The sequence below is a fragment of the Cariama cristata genome, unplaced genomic scaffold, assembly GCF_000690535.1.
Source record: "Cariama cristata isolate BGI_N322 unplaced genomic scaffold, ASM69053v1 scaffold10386, whole genome shotgun sequence".
In the NCBI taxonomy this organism is placed as follows: Eukaryota; Metazoa; Chordata; class Aves; order Cariamiformes; family Cariamidae; genus Cariama; species Cariama cristata.
In genome coordinates this window covers 38,399-60,973 of record NW_009621602.1, presented here as the reverse complement: position 1 = coordinate 60,973, position 22,575 = coordinate 38,399, and the positions used below count along the sequence as shown (strand labels likewise).

At 39.2% G+C, this 22,575-nt stretch overlaps 1 protein-coding gene across 1 annotated transcript in view; it reads right to left on the bottom strand.

The window, feature by feature from the left end:
• Nucleotides 1–22,575, bottom strand: part of TRPC7 (transient receptor potential cation channel, subfamily C, member 7) — a 72,467-nt gene that overhangs the window by 19,066 nt on the left and 30,826 nt on the right. The window contains exons 3-5 of the mRNA XM_009702030.1: nucleotides 12,974–13,138; nucleotides 6,836–7,052; nucleotides 1,695–1,928 (exon numbers count right to left, since the gene is read on the bottom strand). Of these exons, the coding sequence (XP_009700332.1) occupies nucleotides 1,695–1,928; nucleotides 6,836–7,052; nucleotides 12,974–13,138 (616 nt within the window). The remainder of the gene's footprint in view (nucleotides 1–1,694; nucleotides 1,929–6,835; nucleotides 7,053–12,973; nucleotides 13,139–22,575) is intronic.

Sequence of the window (22,575 nt, the reverse complement as noted above, 5' to 3'; positions counted from 1 at the left end):
AGATGAGAAATGAGCAAGTCACTGGGATTTATCAAAATCACATAGCAGATAAAGAGCATGGCTTTAAACAAATTTGGTATTTTCTGTTTCCTAGTTGAAAAACAGATGTGCTCTGCCTTTTCCATCTGAAGCTCTTGAGATGGAGGACCAAAACCACAACACAGTGGACTTTGGCTATACATTTGGCAACATGGCACTATGGCAATATTTGGAAGGAAGCGTTAGGGAGACTGAGATCTCTACCTATCATTAGATAAGAAAGTTAGGATTTGTTTGGATAAAGCAGATATAACCATCAAGTGTATAATTTTCGTGTTATCTTTACCGATTCTTGCACTTCGGTCACTCTAATATTTTTACTTTAAAAAGCTTCTTGTTGATGCTAGATGCGCATCATTTATTTAATCTACTGAAAATTTGAACATTTATATTAATATAGCTTATGAGTGTTCTTGCATCAACTGAGCTTCTTGATGAAAAGATTGTGACACAGAGCTAAAACCTGTGACATCTTTAAGGCCACAGCAGTAAATTTAGGCATTATTTGCAGTAACCTAAACCAAAAAAAGCAGCAGATGGAGGAAATCACAGAATCTGATTGTGACCTTCTGTTCTGGAGCCTTTGCACCTTTGCATCATGAACGCACTTTAAATGGGCCAGCAGCAAACCAGAGATAGAAAAACCACAATATCATCTCAGCGGCCTCTTGCTTGCCTGAGCAGGGAGAGAGAAGTTTACCTTCCGAGGGGGGACACCAAGCAAGAGGCTGAGCCGGCGTGACCAGTTCATGGACTTGCCAGCGAGCCTGGGGCTGTGCAACCTGGTGTGGGGTCAGGGCACGTGTCTCTCGTGCTGCATGGTGCCCATCTACAGTGGATGAAGTCTGCTGCCGCAGATCTTCCTCTCCAGCCCCAGCACCTCGCTAGAGTAACTACCTTAGAACTCTAGGGAGCAAATGGTAGTCCTTTGTGCCCAGCTCTCCAGCCCCTCTGTGAGCAAAAACCCCCATGGATTTTGCTCAGAGTTACGTCTAAATCTTGCAAAGGCATGCAATGAATCCAGCCCCCACACCAGGGTGCAAAGCTCCCTTCATTTGTGAATATCAAAGAAAAACCACTTCAGCCATCAAAAATAAAGTTGTCAAGGCTATGCTACTGCTTGCATTTCCTAATATTAGCACTTACAGATGATATAGGCTGTCCAAAAATAAAGTTTTTCTCTTGGAGGAGCAGCAGCTTATGGGTGTAATTGGTGTTTGTATTTCCATTATACAGGTGTTGGGTGTAACAGAGCTGCAGAGTGCACCAAATGTTAGAAATGCAGCTCCGGAGCCTATGTTTGTTCACACATCTCCCTCCTCTCACGTTTGGAAAATGAAGCAGGTCCATTCATCCATAATTTCAATTATATTCTGCTTACTCCCAGTTCCTGATTATTTGTTGCTCAAACTATTTTGTCAGGGTGTGATTGACTTGAATGTAACCTTAGCACAAGATCAGAGATGGAACGAGGCTCAGACCTCAGTTCCTTTCTAACTGTTTAGGAAGATGGCTGGAATGGATAGATCTGAGAAGAATAATTTGATTTAATTAGAAAAAAACTACATAAATATCGGAAAAAGAAAGCTGCTCTCAGCACTGGCACACATTAGCCTAAAAGAACACGAAGCATTAGATAGCAAAAAGCATCTTACCGTAAGTAAAGTAAGCAACTTCAGGGGGAAGGGTGACATTATTGAGGTCATCATCTTGAACGTACTGATCTACGTACTGTTGTGCTTCAGTTGCTTTGAGAAAAGCCATGAACCTGGCGGTGAATGACGCCACGAAGATGGACAGCATGCCGAAGTCCAGCAGGTTCCAGAGATGCACCACGTATTCACGTGGACCCTCTTCCCAGATCTCCTTGCACTCTGACCATATCATGCCTGCAGAAAGGACAGAGCACGTTTAACTGGCAAATACAGAAAGTGTTTTCTGTATTCAGACAGATCCATTTCCTCACTAACAGTGGCTTCTAAGATGGAAGCAAACAATTCTTTAAATACACTGAATTTCTTGAGAATGGTTTGTGTCATCTTTACTTATAAATTGTTAAGTTTATAATTTCTTATACATTGTTAAAAACTTTATGTGTCCTTTTGTGCATACGAGGTAGAAATTTCAAAATTTTACTGTATGAGTCAATGGTAAAGTAGATTTCTCGTGATGTCAGAGAAAGCACTGTTCAGAAATACCGAAGATATCAGAAAATCCTACTGCTTCCATTTTGAGAATGGAAATGGATCTTTGGAGAGAAAATCAATATGATTAGAGAAAGGTAAGTTCTGCCCTTGCAGTGCTTTTTATAAGGTTTTATATATTAAATAATAAAAAATAATAATGAATTTTCATACATTAAAGTCTGATCTACCACTCTGAAAACACTGGGTAGCCTAAATTTAGATTCTTTCTGACAACAGACTTACAGATAAACCTAAATACCAAACCCAGAAAATTCAAATGTTTTGACATCCATGTTCTAATGGGGAGTGCTGGGGAGGACAGGTGAATTCAATGGGCTAACTGGAGCCAAGAGCTCAGGTCAAACTCACCAACTTGCCCAACTTTCAAACACAGCAGGGCTCCAAGGCCAAAATCTTGCTTCTGAATAGCTACAATATTTCAATATTTAACCCACTGATAAATATTTCCTGCGCTCTACCCAATCCTGTTTCCATAGCAGCAGCAGAAATCACGTTTAATCAAGCAGAAGCAGTGCCTGCCAATTTCCATGTGGCCTCCTGCAACCTTGTCCTTTTTGTGAACTCTTCTTCATCCTCTTTGCTGGAAGCTCTCGTGGTGTGGCATGCAAATGCATTTGCTTGGCTACTTCAGAGACTCCTGGAAGCACATGGTGTCCCAAGAGGCACAGTCGAAGGCTGGGTTATAGGGAAGGAAGCAAGTCAGTGTGAATCTAGCCGGAGGGCAGAGGAACGAAGAACTGTCACTGTCAGTCCTTGTGCACGGAGAAGGATTTGAGAGAAAAAGGAAAGCTAAGCTATCAATACCAGTTGGCCAAGGCACAGCTAGCCTGTGACCTCCATAGCCCTGGAATCTCCAGGCAGATCCTTGGAGATGCACTCTGATATAGCTTATACCCCGTATAGATCTGTCTTGGGAGAGAGGCTCAGGTCTACTGAGAACTGAGCAGAGCCAACGGGAGGGCAGGAGAGGACCCTCCCGGCTCTTCTCCTCCAGTCTGCAGGTGCTTGGCTGAGTAAAAGCAGGAACTTCATCCCAAGCTGTCATTCACCTTGAGTAGGATTTAATAATAGATATCCTAGGGAAGAAGGTGGAAGAATTGGTTTCTCAGGAACCGTCAACCCCTGAAGCAAGGATGAAATATTAAAGAGACATTTCTAGCTCAAAAAAAAAGTATCCCAGAAGTGATAGGTAGGAGACATTAGCCCTACACATTATGCATGCGTGTCATATAAAGGTAGTAAAGCATTTCAGGAAATATCACATACGTGGTAACATTGCCCACCAAAGCACTTGCTCACTGATGCCCAGAAATGTCTTTTCTAGTTTAAATATTAACTCTCCCATCCAAATTTATTTCTAATCTTGATCACTTAATATACCTAAGTCACAGATTAATGAAGTAAGAAATGTCTAAAACTGAGTAGACTGACTAAAATTAGAATCACTCTGTGAAAGTATCACACTATTGGCCTATAATTTACATCATCCTTTTTGCTAACTGAATGGCAATCATTTTTTTATCCATACATATGGAAAAATGTCTATTCAGGACAGGTAGAAGAGCTACAGTAATTATTCCGTTGGTACTGCTGGGTAATTGTATATACATTGTGAGAGAGTAATTCAAACCTTCTCCTTAAGTAAAAATACTGAGAAGAGAAAAAGCAGCTAAAATTCAGGGGATGGGATGCAAGATGGGATGTAAGACGTAAGGAGAGGCAACTAGGCAAAGCAGATTTGCCAGGATGTGATTACATTTCAATATGGTGTTTCTGAGGCCCTCAATGGCTCTGGGAGAGGTCGTTCCCCTGAGTCTGACACAAAGAGAGGTGGGATATGAGCAGCTTCTGCTCTCCAGCTTCTGCATGTCTCCTGTGCCTATTGTCCCACAGTAGGGACAATCAGAAATGTCACCTTGACGGGTATTTCTGGTTTCAGCAGGGGAAGGAGAGTCAAGCTACAGGCACAGCCCATCTGGAAGAAAAATGTGAGAAAGAAAGAAAGTGTGTGAGAAGTGCTGTTCATCATCTGTGCACAAAAAGGAGCAGTTTGTCAGATTTTTATATCCACTGGCCTGGTACATAAATCTCAAGCAGCTGATGTTGCAGAGCTGCCTTTGAGGCTTCCTGGATCTGCCAAAGGCTGTTGGATTAAGAGAGTTGTGCTCAGATTGCGTCTACCCAGAGCTTAACTGCTACCTTGGCTGCTTCTGCAGTGGGGATTTTGGTTCTCTAAATGAAACCTCTCCACTTTCAGCACACGCTTTTGTCCATATTGCTCATGAGGAAAATTCCAACCTTCCTCACTTGAAGGCAAGAGTTGGAAAGACCTGACCACAGCAGGAGAGGTAGCCAAGACATACAACAAGCCACAGACGCATGAGTCAAAATTGCCATGCCCCACGTATGCAGGGGCAAGTTCTCAGACCATTGTGGCATTTCTCTGAGCTAACAGGTTTATAATCTGCAGCCCTTGGATGCTCATTCGTAACAAAGAGAAGTGAGTAAAATGCTAACTGGTTGTTCAAGAGGATGTTAAATGGGCCGCTAACACTACCTGGCTGATCCAAGGATGATCTACAGCCATTTCAGGAGTGCAGCCTAATGGAAAATAAAGCCTCAGATACAGATTTTTAGAGGAGGATGAAGTACTTGCCTGCTGCAAGTCATTGCCTCTGCTCAGTTTACTCCATTACTTTCCTGCATTACAAATAGTTGGGAGCAGGAGATGGAAATGGCATCTTTTTGCATAATCCCAGTCTGAAATTCTCCTCCTAGTAGTTTTCTCTTAAAATAGATATACATGGATCAATTTTCGTATCTCCAGCAAGATTAATTGCAGGAACTGCTATCACAGGTTGTGCTCATTCATGGCCATGCTGTGCTATGCTAATGTATCACATTATCCTCAAATAATGCTATTCTGAACATGCATCATAATATTATGGTTGACAGCCAGATAACTCAGACAGCCAATTTTCTCCCAAAAAAGCATCAAGATCAGAGATCTGCAAACTAATTTCTCAAAAGTGGTCTGCTATGGTTGAAACAAGTAATGTGTCATTAACATTCATCATTGCTGCCATGGTATGAAGGAGAAAGGAGAAAGAACAGAAACTGAAAGAAGGGATTTACAAGCTGAGAATAAATAAAATTACACTTTTTGACTGCACTATGAATGGAAATGTAGGTAGCACACCTACACTGTTGAGTCTGAAGACAGCAACTGCAGATGTTGCCAAGTAGGATTAAATATAGCTGTGTATATTTAGTACACAAAAGTTAGATTTATTATACTTTAACATATACTTACTGTCTACTTAGATTTGCCTCTTTGGAAAAATATGCTTTGGCAACTTTACCTATGATATTTATCTATAGTATTTACTTTTATTTAATGATATTTCTACTCACATATATGTATTTATAATACCTATACGACTTTTGTGCCAAAAGGCTGGTCAGGACACCACCCTTAGTGTTTTTAGAGTCCTTAAAGTTCAGGGTCGCATATGGGGCTCAAAAGTGCCCAAACCCCTCTGCCAGCTGTCTGCAGGCACATGCACCAAACTTTCACCTTAGTATTGCTGAAACGTTATTTGAAGCTTTATGTAGGTAAACAGGTAAAATGGCCAGGGAAGATTGTCAGTGGTGATGTAGGTAGTCATTAGAAAATCTCATTATATGCAGAAGTCTGTACAATGAATCACCACTCTTCTCCCAGAAAAGTGAAAATCTTTGCTTTGAATGAAATGTTTTCTTCTTCATCTCTCAGGAACTCACCAGGCAGACAGATACCTACTGCCTGTAAGAAAAGAGTACCTGGTCTAAAATCTAATCATCTTGTCCAACTGCTTTAATATAATTTTAAAAATGTATCTTACAGACTTACTCTATCCAGTCTGGCATTTATTCAGTACTTTCTAGCTTAGTATCCTGTATGGGATTCTGATAATTTCAGGGACAGGGAACAAAGAAATGGTGACCAGGAAATCATCAGATAGAGCAGCTCTATCCTATTTTTCAGGGGAGGGGGGTTAATGCTGTCAGTACTTATGGAACAGCGGAATTATTTACTGCAAGAAAAGAATCAAAATCATGGCAGTGAGTAAAACAGATACTGAAGAAGTTCAGTGAATTATAACAGGATGTCATGGTAGGGTAATAAAACAGGCTGGTGGTCACCCATTTCCCAGTGGACACAATTTTTTGCCCACTTTAGGTAGAGCAATGTCCTATAGTGAAGCTATAAGTTTCTATGACTATATTACTTTCTTTAAGATGCAATGATTAAACTAACAGAGGCAAACAGACAACATCCATAGCAAGCACCATGGAAAGCACAAAATCAGGAAAGGGAATTTGCTAAGCATCGTTCAGTATTTTCAAAAGCAATGACCAAGATTAAAGTCATCTTTGATCCTGTTTTAATCAAAATACTGCCATCAACCTTTAATTTGGCCTCATGGTGGCTTGTTTTTTTTTTTTGGTTTGCGTTTTTTTTCCTTTGTCTTGTCATTGTCTATCATGCTACTCGTAGTCATGTTGAATTTGCCTGGAGGACTTGTAGACATTTTGGTTTTGCTTACCCAATACCCACTTCATGATCAGCAATTCTGTCCATGAGAACTGAGTTGTTTTGACTCTAAAGATTTGTTTTGGATGATCTGTGATGGTCTCATTGGGGAGATTTTTTACTCCTTCAAACCGATCTGAAGCATTCACTACTAACAGTCCAAGGAAGATCGTGAAAGAAACGGCATGTGCCACAAACTTCATGAAAGGACTTCGGAGGGTCCGTCCCAACTGCAATGAAACATACACAAGACATAAGATTATTTTTTTTCCCTTATCCACCTCCTGGAAATTTATTCCCGTAAAAGTTTGAACCATTTGCCTAAGGTGAAAAGGATTCAGAAAATAATTCTAGATCATGAACTAAACGGGGTTTAGATTTCTTCAAGTTGTTCTTTGCTATTACTAGACGTTATGCATTGCAGTTCAAATTATGCCCACTGGATAATTTTCTATGCATGGCAATATCTTATATTGCTCTTATATACCTACATACAATATCTAATTGTCTTGGCCAGATGGTAAATGGAAAATTAAGAGACAGGACATTTACATGAGACATGTTGGTGTGTATATGTGTTATACGGATGTACTCAATATAAATCCTAATGATGGGCCCACTTCTCATCCTGACATCATTGTTATATATTAAAATCTTTTATTAATGCTGAATTCTTGGTTCATTAACAATGTGTAGGAAATAGCGTTCTGTCTAAAGATTCATTTGTAATGCTCTTAATATGCTTTGGTATGATGGTTTCCTCATAATTACTACAAAAGCTGGAGATTTACTCCCCAGAACACAGGGATTTATTTCAAGACATTAAGCCAAGAATCAGAGCAGCAGATTTCTTCACTATAGCTAATATTTTTTCCATTCTTCTTGAAAAGCTTTCTTTGTTAATTAATTTAAGTAACACTCTTCATTTTACATTTTCTGTGATCTAAGAAAACATTAGTCCAGAAAGATATCAGAGTAGAAGCATTTTTAGGAGCACAAGGACTAATGCCGGCAGTGTTGGACACAATAGACAGCAATGGAAATGCTGTCCTGTATGTGCCCTTTCCAAAACCTCAAAGCAAATGATATGGGTATTTTGCAGTATCTTACTCATTGATTCATTTCCCTTGATGACAAAGTATCCACAAAATTTTCTTAATATCTTCTGACTTGATCATAAAACTTCATAGGAAAAGGACTGAAAAATGAAATTCCTTGTTTTCTTATTTATCTCCAATAGCAGCTTTGTTCAAAAGAGTCCAGCTCTCTGGTCATTGCAGAGAAGGAAATATTTTAAAAGTAGGGCTCTTTAGGTCTAGCAGAAATTTAAAGGAAGCCTTATGATTCTGGTTCTTATTTCTTTTCCTTCTCTGAATTTTTAAAATGTCAAATAAATCTTTTGTGAAGTTGACAGAATAGTAAATCCTGTTGGAAAAATTTGCATGTTTCTAAATACCAGAAAGACTTTCCAATTAAGGAAAATGAAAACAATCTCCTCTATCCCGAGCCCTTATTAACATGCTTGCTTTTTTCTGAGGTCAATAAGGTTGTGTTCAAGTGGGTAGATGTTGCACTGAATCAAATCCCAAGTTTCTTTAATCTTGTCTAGGAATGTTATGGCGGATGTAGGAGTAAATGAAGTGTGTTAAAACCAGTCTCAGCACTTGTGATGCTGGTTCACTCCTCTGCTATAAACTTTGGTGTAGTGTCAGTTCTCAACAGCTTTTATGGCTGGTGTTGGGTAGATTTATGTTTTGTAGCAGAACTTATATTTCCAGTACAGAGCTGATGGGGTGATGGGATATGTCTGAACAATGTCCTGTACAGTAATGATCTCAGATGTTTTCCTCATATGACCTGTCTGACAGAGTATAAATTGCAAAAGTAAAGTAGAACAACAGCTATGGGCATATGAAGCCTTACCAACAAACTTTTAAGAAAGTACATTTGCAATTTATACAAGACTCATTTCTACCCTGAATTCACTAAAAGAGAAAAAGCACTGTCCATTGAACCAGGAATTCTTCTAAATAATTAGACTTATTCTGCTGTCTACAAAAACTTTAAAAAAAAAGAGAGACCTGAGATTAAAATAGCACAGCCTCGGTTATCAGAGAAGTAATCCTGTGTATTATAAAACCAAATGAATTCTGTGGTAATTTCACTTAGTTCTCTACTGATTTAACAAAAGTCTGCAGTTAGTCAGTGTTACATCAGCATTTTATCCCCTTTATTACTGTGGAAAGCTTTCAATTTTTTTCTTGAGCTGATACTTTTCGTATCTTCTCAGAAATCTGATTTTTAGCTGAGAGCAGCATGAGGTGAAAGTGTTGACTATAAAATTCTGTAAAAAATTAATGAAGGATCAATTCCTCCAGTTGGCCTAATGCTTTATGAGAATAAGATATATTTTTCAAGCAACAAGATACAGTTAAACTCAAGGTGTGTAACTGCTTGGATGTATCAATTTCTCAATTACTTTTTAAAATCAAAATATCATCTTTCATCAAATCAGGATTGCAGGGAAGTGCCTGGCTGTCACTGTTAAGGGAGAAACACTGACAGTGTCTGAATACAAAGGTTCATTCTTAAAAGAATAGCTAATTTCGTGACTTAGTATCCTATCTGTATTATAGGAAAACAATGAAGCATGCAGACAAGTCAAAACAAAAATATATAAAATGTGATATCGAAACAAAGTTTTCCAAATGCGAATTAATCTCTACTCCAAGAGGCAGGAACAAATAGAGGTAGAAACATCATAAAGAAAAAAAGCCATAACTATTTTCAGTACTATGCCCATAGCAGAAGGGCGAAGAATATTGTTGCAGAAGCGTGAAGAATATTGTTGTAGAAATTTTATGTAACTTAACTGGGAAGAAAAATACCCAGAGTAAAAAGTTACAGGTACAGCTTTAGGTGGAGCGAACCATTAAAGTTCCAGTGCTGAAATGATGCTGAGTCTGTTGCAGCAGGAGCTACGGTCCATAAATCCCCATCATGCCTACATGAAAGTCAGGGAACAACCCAGGCAATGACAGCTGCGTATCAATGATCTCTGTTAGCGCTGCATTATCTGAATGTGCGCTTCAGCCATCCAGAGAAGAAAGAAAATACTTCTTGAAGTTCTACAGACAGTCCAAACAGTCCCACTGGCTCTTCTCATTATATTGTTGGGCAGCAGATTGTGCAATGTTTCCATTCTCTCTCTTATCATCTCTTTGGATCACCAGTGAAACACATTTTGGACACCAATATACAAGGCAACAGTTAATTTCAGAGTCATTGCCTCCATGAGAATGATGAGTCAGCACAGATATTTCAGGATAGGATGGGCTTACACTCTGTGGGTCTTGTCAACAGTTTGTGCATCCAGAGGTGAATGAATGACTGAACTAAAATTGGTTTTAATAAAGACAGCTCTGTGCAACTGAATGCAAAAGAAGACTTAAGAGGTCAGTGGCAAACTCCAGTTAACACTCTTTACCAAATTTTCGAGGGTGGTATTTGGTAAGGTGTACTCTAACCCTGCAGAGCTTTATTGAAGAAAGTTTTCTGTTAGAGAGTAAAGGCTTAAAAACATATTCCTTGCTAAGACACATCAGTGAAGGAATTATTTTGAGATACGAATTACTCTATTACCGTATATGAAACTGCAGAATTTGACAAATACATCTTAAGAATGTGATAGACAGTAGTATTGGTCAGGACAGCTCCTACAAGCAGTATTCCACATTACGGAGATTTCCTTCATTATTGTCACTGTCTTAGTCCAGAAATGAGTCTCTGACTAGGACTTATGACAGAGTCATGCCTGGGCCATCATTGTGTCTTTTAAGAGAGATTTGATTTGATTTAAGTTAAACATCTTAGCTAATTGTTACTATGGAAAAATTATTTCATTACCCAGTTGCGTAACATCAAGATTGTTTCCATGGCTTAAAACCAAACAAAACACTTGCAAAATCGACCAAGACAAAACTGGGCTGCTCGGAGCATCACATGCAAATCTTCTGTTAACATCACCATCCTTTCAGCAGATATGCTGCCTATGTAAGAATGTCTGCAATAACACTGTGAAAGGACGCAAGGCTCATGCATCACCCCCCTAATGACAATTTTGGGTGAGGTACCAGTTCATGGGGGAAAAATGCATTCGTTATTCAGCTATTTCTATCACAAGCTCCAGTCAAAAATCAAGACTACATTGTTCTGATAAATGCAAACTCATGCATTAGAAGGCAATTCCTGCCTGAAAGAACTTTCAATTTGACTTTATGATAGAAGGTTATGTATGGTTTTTCAGAGTCTAAAGTGGGGTGAAAAGACAGGGATATTGAAAAATGAGAATGCACAAAAGCTTTAATGTCATGAAATCACAGTCCCTCCATTTTTTTAATACACCTACCTCAAGAAATTGAAGCCAAATAACTTTCTCAATAATTTCTTATTTCTCATGTAAAACTGATTTATTTTGAATTTTTCCCTCCGTTTTTTTTTGCTCAGTTTTTATGCTTTTCATTTAAATTCTCCACTTATTTCTAGTCTGTTTGTTCTCCGCACCTACTGCTATGTTCAAGTGCAACCTCTGTAATTCTGAGAATACACTACAAACGTTGCTGTTGGCTGGTGTGCCAACTCCCAGCACATTCATTAGAGGTGAAGGAAATTAAACGGCTTCATAAATCCCTGCTAGACTGAGGTCTGACATAACAGAATCAACATAGAAATTCTACACATGAATTCCCTCTATGCCCTAACCAAAACCACCAGCAACACAGCCTGACTTTCACAGGCACTTCTCTCTGCAGAACTCCGGTGTGCTGTCCAGTATTCGTAAAAGCTGTGGGGTTCTCTGTTGATACAAACCTTAAGAAAATGAAGTTACATTCTCAATTACTCTAAGAGAAAGTACTTTTCTTGGAGATGTTTTGGAGGACACCAAGCCTTAAACATGTTTTATTATCTCAGATGTTCTGGAAGACTGTTTTCAAAAGGTTTATCTGATTGCACTAACATAAATCTTTTCGAATTACAGTCTTTCCTTAATATCCACCCATGGATCTGTAATTTCCTGGGCTTGACAAATTTAGAAAGGATTCCTCACTGGCTTTTAAAGGAAATGGGAGAAGATGCTTTCAAGACTGAATATATTACCAGCGCCAGGGGTCATTTTGATCAAATTTAAGTACCTCTGATAAGCATCCTGCTGAAGACCTCTACCTTGTAATGAATGATGTTGCTGGCTTTTGCTGAATGTGAAATGATCTTCTCCCCTGCCACTCCTTTCTTCTGTGGCAAGAGTAGTGAAAAAGCTATTTATCACTCAGCTGCACACTTACTTATCTCCACTTCTTTGAGCAGACTCTTTCAGGATGGAAACCTCACTACAGATTTCATATCACAGACAACTCAAGCTCTTACCTAAGCTAGTGGTTGGTTTTGGTCTGTTGACCTCTAGGTCTCAGCAAAACTCTCCTGCTCCATCTGATGCTGTGCGACATAGCACAGTCATATTTAGCTACATGGCAGTTTTCCAAGTTTCATCATCCTTTCCCTCAAAATCATAAAGATTGTATGAATAAGTCTAGTCTTCTCTGCAACACTAAGCAGTCCCCTGGGGCTTGCCAGAGATGCAGTCACATATGCCACAATAATGCTCCACTAACAAAAATCACAAGATCAGAAAGAAGAGGGAAAAGGAAGAAAGGAGCCCTGAAGAAGGGAGGAACCTGGAACAAAAAGTACATAAAAGGAGTGAGAGTTTAAACATCAGAGTTAACTAAAAGGGCAACAAAGATCTCCTTTAGTTATTTCCCATTTTGATCGTTCTTCTATTCTTTCTTCATCCCACTCCCATGTTGATAGCTCCTGTCCATTTCTTGTTCCTATTCTTTTCTTGTCACCCACTTTCTCACCCTCTTCCTCCTGTCCCCCTCCCCCTTTTTTTACCTGCAGAGGTGAACCTCAAACCATGCCTAAGAGCTCTGTTTGTGTACATCAAGCAACACTTCAAGCTTGCTCTCCTCTGGGGCAATCTTAGAGGATAGCATGAATCGCTTCCCAATGACATTACAGAAAAATATGTGACTTCATTCGACGCCCTGGATAGAAATGACCTTAAAAACCGTGCACCTTAATGAGTTTGTACCTTGCTACAGGGAGCAATCCAGTAGGCTATGGCGAGGAAGGGCAGGCCAATGGAGACCCCAAAGACAGCCAAGAACTTCACCGCTATAGATTGCTGCCGTAAGCCTGAGAGGTTTTCATACCACATGGTGAGCAATTGCTGCTGGCAGTTGGGGTGAGCAACAAACTGCAAGAGAAACAGAAATGGAAGTATCAGTAGCATTGCCTGAAGAGGATGAGATTTCAGTTAACAACCTGCTCAACTTGCCAGTGGAACAAGACAGGGCATGTCTTTGTTGTCCAGCATAGCTTATGGTGTCATGAACAGAAAATGGCAAACCAGGCATCCGAAATCCCCTGGTACTGGCAGAACGTGTTTCGATTCTGCTTCTTGTCTTCTCTAGATAACAGTTTGGTTAGACAACAGGCCTTTTAGGCCAAAACCCAACGTCCATCAGTGGCCAGCACTGACGAAGTACCTCTGTGGGCTCTCTTGAGGTAAAGCAGTCTACATTAAGATTCAGAAAAGAAACACAAAGGTACTTTGATGTCAAGCTGAAAAAAAACCTCTGATAACTTGCTAAAGATATAGGCCATTGAAATAGTAGCTCAACACAGCACTAATATTATATTGTTCTATCCACTGCATACAGACCCAAAGTGAACCATTCTGCACGGTTCTCCTTCTCCTGTAAACTAGAAGAGGTCTGGCTGGTATTTTGCCACTTTAAATGCTGTCACTCAGAGTACCTTTCAAAAATGACAGCTGATTCTTTGCTGATCAGACAAAAAGACAAATTTAAAAGCAGAAGGAATAGCAGTGGTGCTCTGGTACAGAAAGTACATGTTTTGTATCCTGTAACTGAGACTCTTCTTCAGTTTATTGTTCAGAGGAAAAAGAAAAGGTGAGCAGCAGACAGCTGAAAAGGGCAGTTTCTTAATGGTAAAATTACGGCACCACTAGATCCCACTAAAGAGTTTTATAATAAAAGATTAAACTTCTTTATTTCTTATTTTTTTCCAGGGTGATTGAATTTAGAATGCAAGTATCTTTAATCACAGAGGAAGACAATTAAAAGGCAAAATAATGGAAAGAAAATATAAAAAATAAATATCTTGCTAATGTAGCTGATTGCATTAGCAGAAGCGAGTGTTTCATTTATGAGTTTTGTGGCTGAATAAATGTTCTTAGCAGGGAAATGTAAAACTCTCCACTATTTCAAAAAGCAGAACTTTCTGGAGATGAGGGGGAGGATGAAGGGGGTAGAGAGAGAAAGAGGGGAGGAAAGCAGGGGCTACCGGGGGGCTTCGTGGCTGCTGTTGCCCCTGCCTGGCAGCGTGGACATGGACCATGTCCGACAGCTGCCCCATTGCCCCACTTCAGCCCTTCAAGTGGCAAGCAGCTGGGGGGATTTCAGTTGTAGTCTGCAGTTTTATTGGGATTGAAAAGTAGAGAAAATTCTAACTCTGCTTTCATCTTCACTAGTTATGAAACGATGATCAGATCAGGAATTTAACTAACTCTCTTCTAGATGTTGGCATAATAGCAAAACCGTTACTGTGAGTTTAAAAGATTGGTTCATTGCTAGTGGAGAATGAAATACGGTTGCACAGTAATTAATATTGCCATGGAATCGCACATTTCCTTCTTTAACAGCACATTAGCAGCTATTTAAAATGTGCTTTTTCAGATGAATTAAGCTTTGGGGCCTGCATTTCTCAAAAAGAAAAAAGTAGAAAATAAGACTTTACCCCTTCCACTGAATAAATGAATCAGAGGGAAGAAATTTGATAGGTACTTTTAACCTCTTTTGTCTTTAGATTTTTTTTTTCCTGGAAATATTAACATTTTAATATGCTTTCTATTAAGCTGCCGTCAAAAAAGAAAGCTTTCAAAAAAGAAAATCTATAAATCATCAGTCCTAGTCCTTCTGAGCATTTAAAGTTTAAGGTTAAGGTGATGACAGCAGTATCGCAAGGAAGCATTTCCTAATGCCCAGTATTTATGTTTGTGCTAATGCTGCTAGGGCTTATTATCTTTCTGGCAAATGGACAGAAAGATGAAGTGGAAGGAAGCTAGATAGAGAATTGATTCCCTTTGTAAATTTTATTTCCAGATATGATGAATTCGACTGCAATTGTAGCAACTCATGGAAAGGAAAATTACACTGGTAGATGTGCAGATTTCTGAGACGAAGGGCCAAAGCAACAGCCAGGCTTCCTCCTGCTCTTATAATTGTTCAACAGCATTATGAGAATTGATTCAGACAAAGAAATCCAGTTGTCCTTGGCTGTGAGACAGTCAAAGACTTTTGCCGCTTGGCATTTCAGAGAATTCATCAGACATTTTAATTTGTTCATTTTTTCACTCTGTCTGGGAACAGCTATGATGAAAATACAAATATAGGAAAATTGAGAAGGAATTGCCATAAAACCCAGTTCATTGGAACAATTTATTTTCTACAAGGCAATAAAGATTGGCAACATGCCATAGAGCCTTGATGATGTTCATCAAAATTGTTATTATAAAAATGAGGGAAAAATAAGATCAGGATAAGAAAGATAAGAGCATGAACAAGTTTTGATCTGTTATTTGCTCACAGTAAAACAGTGCAGTTCTTCATTATGTTTGCTCCAACAAATGTCAATGAAATATGCAGTGACCCTTGGACAATGCCAAGCTTCTCTCTCTCAAAATTTCAGAAATTGAGCTTAGATCTCATCAGAGATGTTACAGAGCCATTTAACTTTCCCTCTGCTGTGGGAATGGGCACTGACGCCAAGTTAAAGATTACACTAAAGCTTTACTTGGTGTCGTAGGCATGGAAAAGAGCAGAGTTTGAGACAAAAGCTTCAAGGGAGAATGCTTCAAAGTGTAATGAAAAATAGTGATGTGTTCTATTGAATTTCAGAGGCCTAAATACTGCAATGCTTTTTCACAGTTCCCATTAAATGCTATTTTCCTTTCTTCAGTACTGGAAAATGAGGCTAGGAGGCTTTTAGGGGCAAACTGTGGCTGCCTCTCTCCTGCATCCCAGAAGAAGAGAAAGGCAGAGAGCGTTACAACAAGAACAGTGTGGCTGGGGCTGTGCGGAAAGGCAAGATATCGCTCATCGACATGGAAGCACTGGCAGTGGAGGGGATTGCACGGGTCCAAAAAGAGCCATTTAAAAGCATTAAGCACTTTATCTCATGGGCAGAGTGAGTCCCCTCCAAGCTGATAAAGGTAATGCATCAGGATCGGGGAGCTCAAGAAATAAGTTTTCCAATGCTTCTGCATTCAGAAGCTGCAGTGGGAGCTTTTCCTAGTCCCTTGGCTCAGGGACCCCAGTAGATGGCAGTGGTTTTTCCTTATACCATGCATACCTCTGATTTAGGAAGAAAATTGAACTTTCCTCCAGACTAACAGTTACAAATTTTTTTAAGTGAAAAAAAAAATAAAAAAAAAAAATCACACATGAATCTGAAGAGCCAGCTGAAATAATGCAGCTGCCAAAGTGGCTTTTTTGAAAGCCACTGAAAGACACAGGAAGGTATTGACACCTCCAAAAGCCACTGTTCTGTGCTATAGAGGATTAAATGAGATGAATATTTGCCTAGAATATGGAAAAAATATTTCAAAGCCTTCAGTTAGAATTGAAAGGGGCTGAAGGAACTGTTTTACATATAGAAATAAAGAGAATGTTTTAGAGATAACCGTGGATACCACATTGAATGATAACTTTTCCTCATTGCTATCTAATTTGATGTATGACAGCTCTTTCTTGTAGTTTGTCATATATACATGGTGGGAAAGCACCATACAGCTTTCATGACAGAGTGAGATGTTTTCCTCAGCATACTTGTTCAAAAATGCATGAGTTTCGCTACGCAGACAATAAAGTACCTTTATATCTCTGTAGCCGTATAGGAAGTTACTTCTGCCAGAAAACATTGCGATATAGAGACTTTCATTTTTTATTTTCTATTATATAGAGAGAAAGAGTCTGTGATGAGGACCCCAGTCACTGCTGCTGTTCAGTGTTAGCACTGCGGTTGTCTAAACTGTCAGTGGTTAAACAATGTTTAAATACCCTATCCAAAAAACCCCCACGGTCCTTACATGAAGAGCATCTCTCTTATCTTGTGGCACATAACAGATGAGCTACAGCCAGGTCACAATACCCCAGGAAATTCTTAGGAGTGCCAGATAATACTCACACATCAAATGGGAGGAAAAGGAAAAAAAAAAAAAAAAAAGAAAAAGATATCTATCTATCCTGGACAGAAAAATGCTGTCAGCAGAAATAAGGAAACTTATGGCAAGACAGGTAAAAGGTGGAGATCAACCTCAGATGATGGGAATGAATCTTGCAGAAAAAAACCCCATATCTCTTTTATCACTGAAATAATTCCAATTCCCTTGCCAGTGCAGAAATCCACCACTGAGTCCAAAGAATTAACCATTCAGACAGGATCATCTCGCTTTGCTGATGCACCCTATGCTAAATAGCCAGAGGCTGAGGTAGGAAGGAAAAACTCATCCATGAACCAGTGAAAACACTTTAAAGACCTGCACGTCAGAAGTAACAACGCAAACTTGTGACCTTAATGTCCTGCTTTCACAGAGATACTCCTGGCGTGTCCACTCTAAACCTTACAACAAACACTAGCAAACCTTGGCAAACACAAGCTGCAATTCAAATGAGCAGCGGCATGTTTAATCAGTGAGCGAGAGCTAGAAAAGGAGCTGCATAAATAGATTTTCAGGAGAACATCAGTAATGTCAAGAGACACTGGCAGGGGCAGAGACGAGCCATTTTTCTTTCCATCATGTAGCTGCGTCCGTGTCCTTCAAACAGCCTTTCTGGGTTCATTATTAAACATTTGTCTTTTGATGTAGCTCATTGCTTCTGCAAGCCTACATTGACGAACACATTTTAGGCTGCAGCACCTGCTCACAGGACCCCCTGGTTGGGTGCATAATGCTTCAAATGCCGGAGATCCTAGTAAAATGCTGAAATCATTCTGATGACTCCTTTGAGTCAATTGTCACTCCGTGCCTCTGGATTACAAGGGAAAATGAAGGGAGCATCAAGTGCATTGTATACCTGGCTTTTTCCATTTTGCTGGGGCTGTCACCAGGGAGCACAGGAGCAGCACTCCTGCAGGGATGAACACCTTGGAAAAACTGGGTGGGATCTGAACCACACACATTGTGTGCTCTGAAAAGATGAAAGTACGTTAAGTATTATTAAGAAGACTTCATGACACACCACACAAACACAGCCTGAGCTGAGCTTGCTGTGCTGGTGTTCCCAGCAGGACCAAAGCCAGTTCTGGTCTAGAAGGTGAGTTGGCATTTGCTCAGCAGCGATGCTGTGCTTAAGCAAAACCAGAAGCAGGGAGGGATGGAAAGCTGGGCTTGTTCATCTCCGCTTCTGTGTAGGCAATGTCGTGTTTCTCCTAATGAAACCTTCATCAAAGGAGATATGAAACCAGCCTTTTTCAGTCGGTTGCTGAAGATGCTCTGGGAGCATCAACAAACATTAGCAGGGGTGGAAGAAACGCAGGGAAAGATTGAAGCAGGATATTACTGCTCTTCCCCTGAAGGGTAAAAAATATACTGCCATTTCACCAAAGAGCATCAGATGAATTAAAGAGTAAACATATGCCCACATGCACATAACAGAAAAAAAAAAAGGCAATGAAAATATTAAAACAAAATATAATTTCTTTTCTTTTAAGCCACTTTTCACTTTTGAAGATTCCTTTGATATTTTAAGCATTTTTAAGACTCGAAGCTTAAATAAAGAGTCTGGATTTATACTGAATAAAATATTTTTTTTTTGAACTGAAACATTTTTTTGAAGAAAATAAAAAACTTGAAAAAAAAATGGAAAATGTGTCAGAACAGCTTTTGATCCAGTAAAAGACCCACCTACTTGCAGAGTCGTTTCACCTGATGCAGAGCAGGAGACGACAGAGCTCGGTGGAAATTACTGAAGCTTGCTAGGAAATACACAGTATGGGAAAAGGCCAACGTATGCATATGCCTTATCTTCACCTTGTACTCTGTTCTGTGAACCTCCAAGTGAACAAAGAGCTCTTTGTTTTGAAGAAACTATTTTGAGACACCTTAATAGAAGCAAATGGGATATAATTTATTTATTTCATGATCCAGAGTGCAGAAAAAAAAAGAATCTGCCTTTAGCAAGTGCTTGTGTTATTAAACTATGACAAATGAGGTTGTCAGAGGGTAAATATGGCTGGAACTTGGCTCACCGTTTGCTGTTGTGCCTGATAAGAGGTGCAAGTAAAACTGTAGAAAGTTTAAAAAAGAAACAGAAAACTACTTGCTGTATTATTTAAGAATTAAAAATGATAAGTAAAGTTCCAATCCAAATACCCATGCTGTGAGACTGTGACCTTTTCACAAAAGAGACCTGCTCTAATTATAGTTAAATTCTACCCATGGTCACAGGCCCAGTTTTTAAAATACTTTGCACCAGAGTAACCTTATGAGAGAGTGTAAATCAGCAGGTCCAAATGTCTTCGTCCGGATGCAGAAAAGAATTTCATGGAACTGTGTTCAACTTAAATGAAAGAAAATTCAACTGGTCATGACTCATATCAGTGGGATCTGACCATTGCATAAAAAAATAAACACTACATGAGAACAGGTCCTCTAAGATATTGCAATTACTGCAGACACACACAGAGAACATGAAGCAAGGAAATGTCCTGACCCTGAGGATTTCTGTGGCTTTCCCTCTGTCCCTAGGGTTCATTTGACTGTCTAATGACATTACACAAATATTCATGAGGTTCTTGCTCATCCTGTAGGTGAGCTTTATGACAGCCTTGGTGAATATTCAGACCTGAGATCTGGAGTCTAACATCAGCGTTTATAAACCTGGTAGCAAAGGGAAAAAGTTTATATTTGTAGGCAGAGCCCAGATGAGCTAGAATCATCAGGGAAAAAAAAAACCAAATTGTGCAACTTCAGTCTCTGATTTACTTTTAAGGTATAAACCCAGAAGTATTTATTGTGATTTTAGTAATAAATGACACTTTTCATAAAGCCTTTCACATGCACCTTTCTGAACCAAAATATCTTTCTTATTACAGCCATTTGGCAGTGGGGAAATACTTGCTTGCATCACATTCCAAGATAGTCATATATTCCCCAGTTTTATGAAAATCCAGTATCTGGATCCATTTGCTGGTTGACCTGAGCTATCTAATCCAAAATTCTGATTTTGAACACTTAAAAACCTTAGCATAGCTACCGTTTACAACCACATCTCTTTCCTGTGACTCAGTCTGCTCTATAAAATGAAGCATGTTGTTTGGGATGGATCTTGTGCTCTCTGCTAAATCAGTGAGTACATTAACAGGATTGGGATATCACTTTGCAAAAATGACAAGAAGACAGAACCAAGGCAGTGAAGGGCATCCCAGCGCTTGTGTAATTGCCCAAAACCAGCTGTGTGGTGCAGCGCCGTAAAGGAGACAGCGTGGTCCTGTTGGAATGAGCAATGTGGATGGAAACAGGATTTGACCAAGCACCAGATTGTTAAACAGGGAAAAGATAAAACCCAATAAAAACAAATTAGTCTAATAGAAAATAAAAATAATGGGGCAAATAAAACTGCCAGGACCATTTCAAATGCAATTCACTCATTGATAGAAAAGCTCTCCAGTGCTGTGTGAAAACACAAAATTAATAATCCTCCTAGTAGTGGAAGGAATACAGGGGGATTTTTTTGTCTTTCTGTTACATTTTCAATTTGTGTGATACAAAACTAAGTCTGATATATTTGAGGTGTATAATTAGAAAGTGTAGAGTTTACACAAATTCTTCATTTGGTTCAGTTTAAATCTTGTTCTGCCTAAAGTTTCTTTATAATTTCATTTCCCTGGGACAAGGATAGAGGCTCTTTTTTGTGCTAAGTGTTCTTCTATTGGGTAGTTTATAAGATAGTTAGCTCTTGAGAGAACCTCGATTTCATATTTTAGTGGGCTGCATGTTTTCTGAAGAGATTTATTGCTAATGTCTGGTTTCTCCTCTTTTTACATATATGAATAAATCTTATCACTGAATTATTTATCTGAAAACAAGCAAATGAATTGGAAGTCCTAGTCTCTAACATTCCAGGATTTTCATATCTGTGCAGAATCAAAACCACTTGGAAATACGTATTATTTAATTATTGATCTGAAAACACGCCACAATAAAAAGCTACCAAACAACAAGCTCCCTTTGGTATCTGAAAAAAACAACCACAGTGGGCACAGAAGGAGAAATTTAAAATGCTATAGCCTCTTCCTCCCCCAGGAGAGTCAGTAAACCATTTTCCCTTGGCTACATGGTGAGGAAATTGGGCTGATGCTCAAACTCAGATGCCTCCAGTGTAGATGGCTTCACTCCCAGCAGAGCTAATGGAGAGAAAGACTCACTCGTAGGATGAACTCTCTCACTTTGAGGTATAGAGTCCCCAAAACGTACCCAAATGTAGACATCTACAGGTGTGTGACAAGAATCTCACGCAGGAGAGCCACACCCTGGGTCAGTATCGATGCAGACATCCAAATTTGAATACCATTTAGGATAATTCCCTCAGTAACTTGAAAAACTGAATTTTACTATTTTTTGAGGAGTTGTACCCATCCCCATCTGACTTTCCTATCAAAATGCACATTGGCAGGTCTACTGTCTGTGGGGAGACGGATGAAGCCAAAATTGGGGGCAACTAAGGTCAGGTTTATAGCAGGCCATATTAATCGCTCTTTTCTAATAGAATTTTATTATTAATAAAGGTAATTTTAAGTCCTTTCATCTGTGATGCATATCTATGCAATGGGTTTGATGTGTTCTTGTGTTCTCTTGTCAATGTCTTGATGGACATCTAAGACCTTGTGGCACTTTGCAAATGAAAATAATTAAGTCGGCTTATTACAGTAAATTGGGAATATTGCAAACACCACTCAGGATGGAGAAATGATTCATTTAAGCCATGAGAGGATGGATGTATGGGCAGGAAATAACAAAATGAGATTCATCTTGGAAAAGACATTAAAACATCTGGGCAAAAGGAAATCATCAGAACCACAGATTTTAGTGGGAGGAAGGAACATTGCTAATGAAATACTCAGAGACATAGAAACCCTTTCTGTGAGGAAGGGAAGTAACTCCTTCCCTTTCCAATCTCTGACAAAATGTCTGTAATATGCAATTAAAAATGTAAAATGAAAAATTACATAGATAAGCTTAAGAGTCCAGAATGACCACAGTGTTTCTACTGTTCACATAGATATTAAATTAAATTTGTACAGTATCGACTGGTTCTCCAGTGATGGAAACAAGAGACATTTTTCTTCCCATCACCACAGTCAAAGTCATCAGTGACTCCACAAGACCTCAGTTAAATATTCCTGAAACTAGAGTGGAAAAAAAATTAACCAGGGATTACAGAAACAAAAGCAAAAAGCTAACTTCCTGAAAGCTTTTTTCTTGAGGAGTTCTCCTCCTTGGGGCTCCACATTTACGTGGTAAAGCAACCTGTCCTGCTTCAAGCCATATCTGTGCGTGTTACAACCATTGGGGTACAGAAAGATCAATATTCATCCCATGGGAAATTC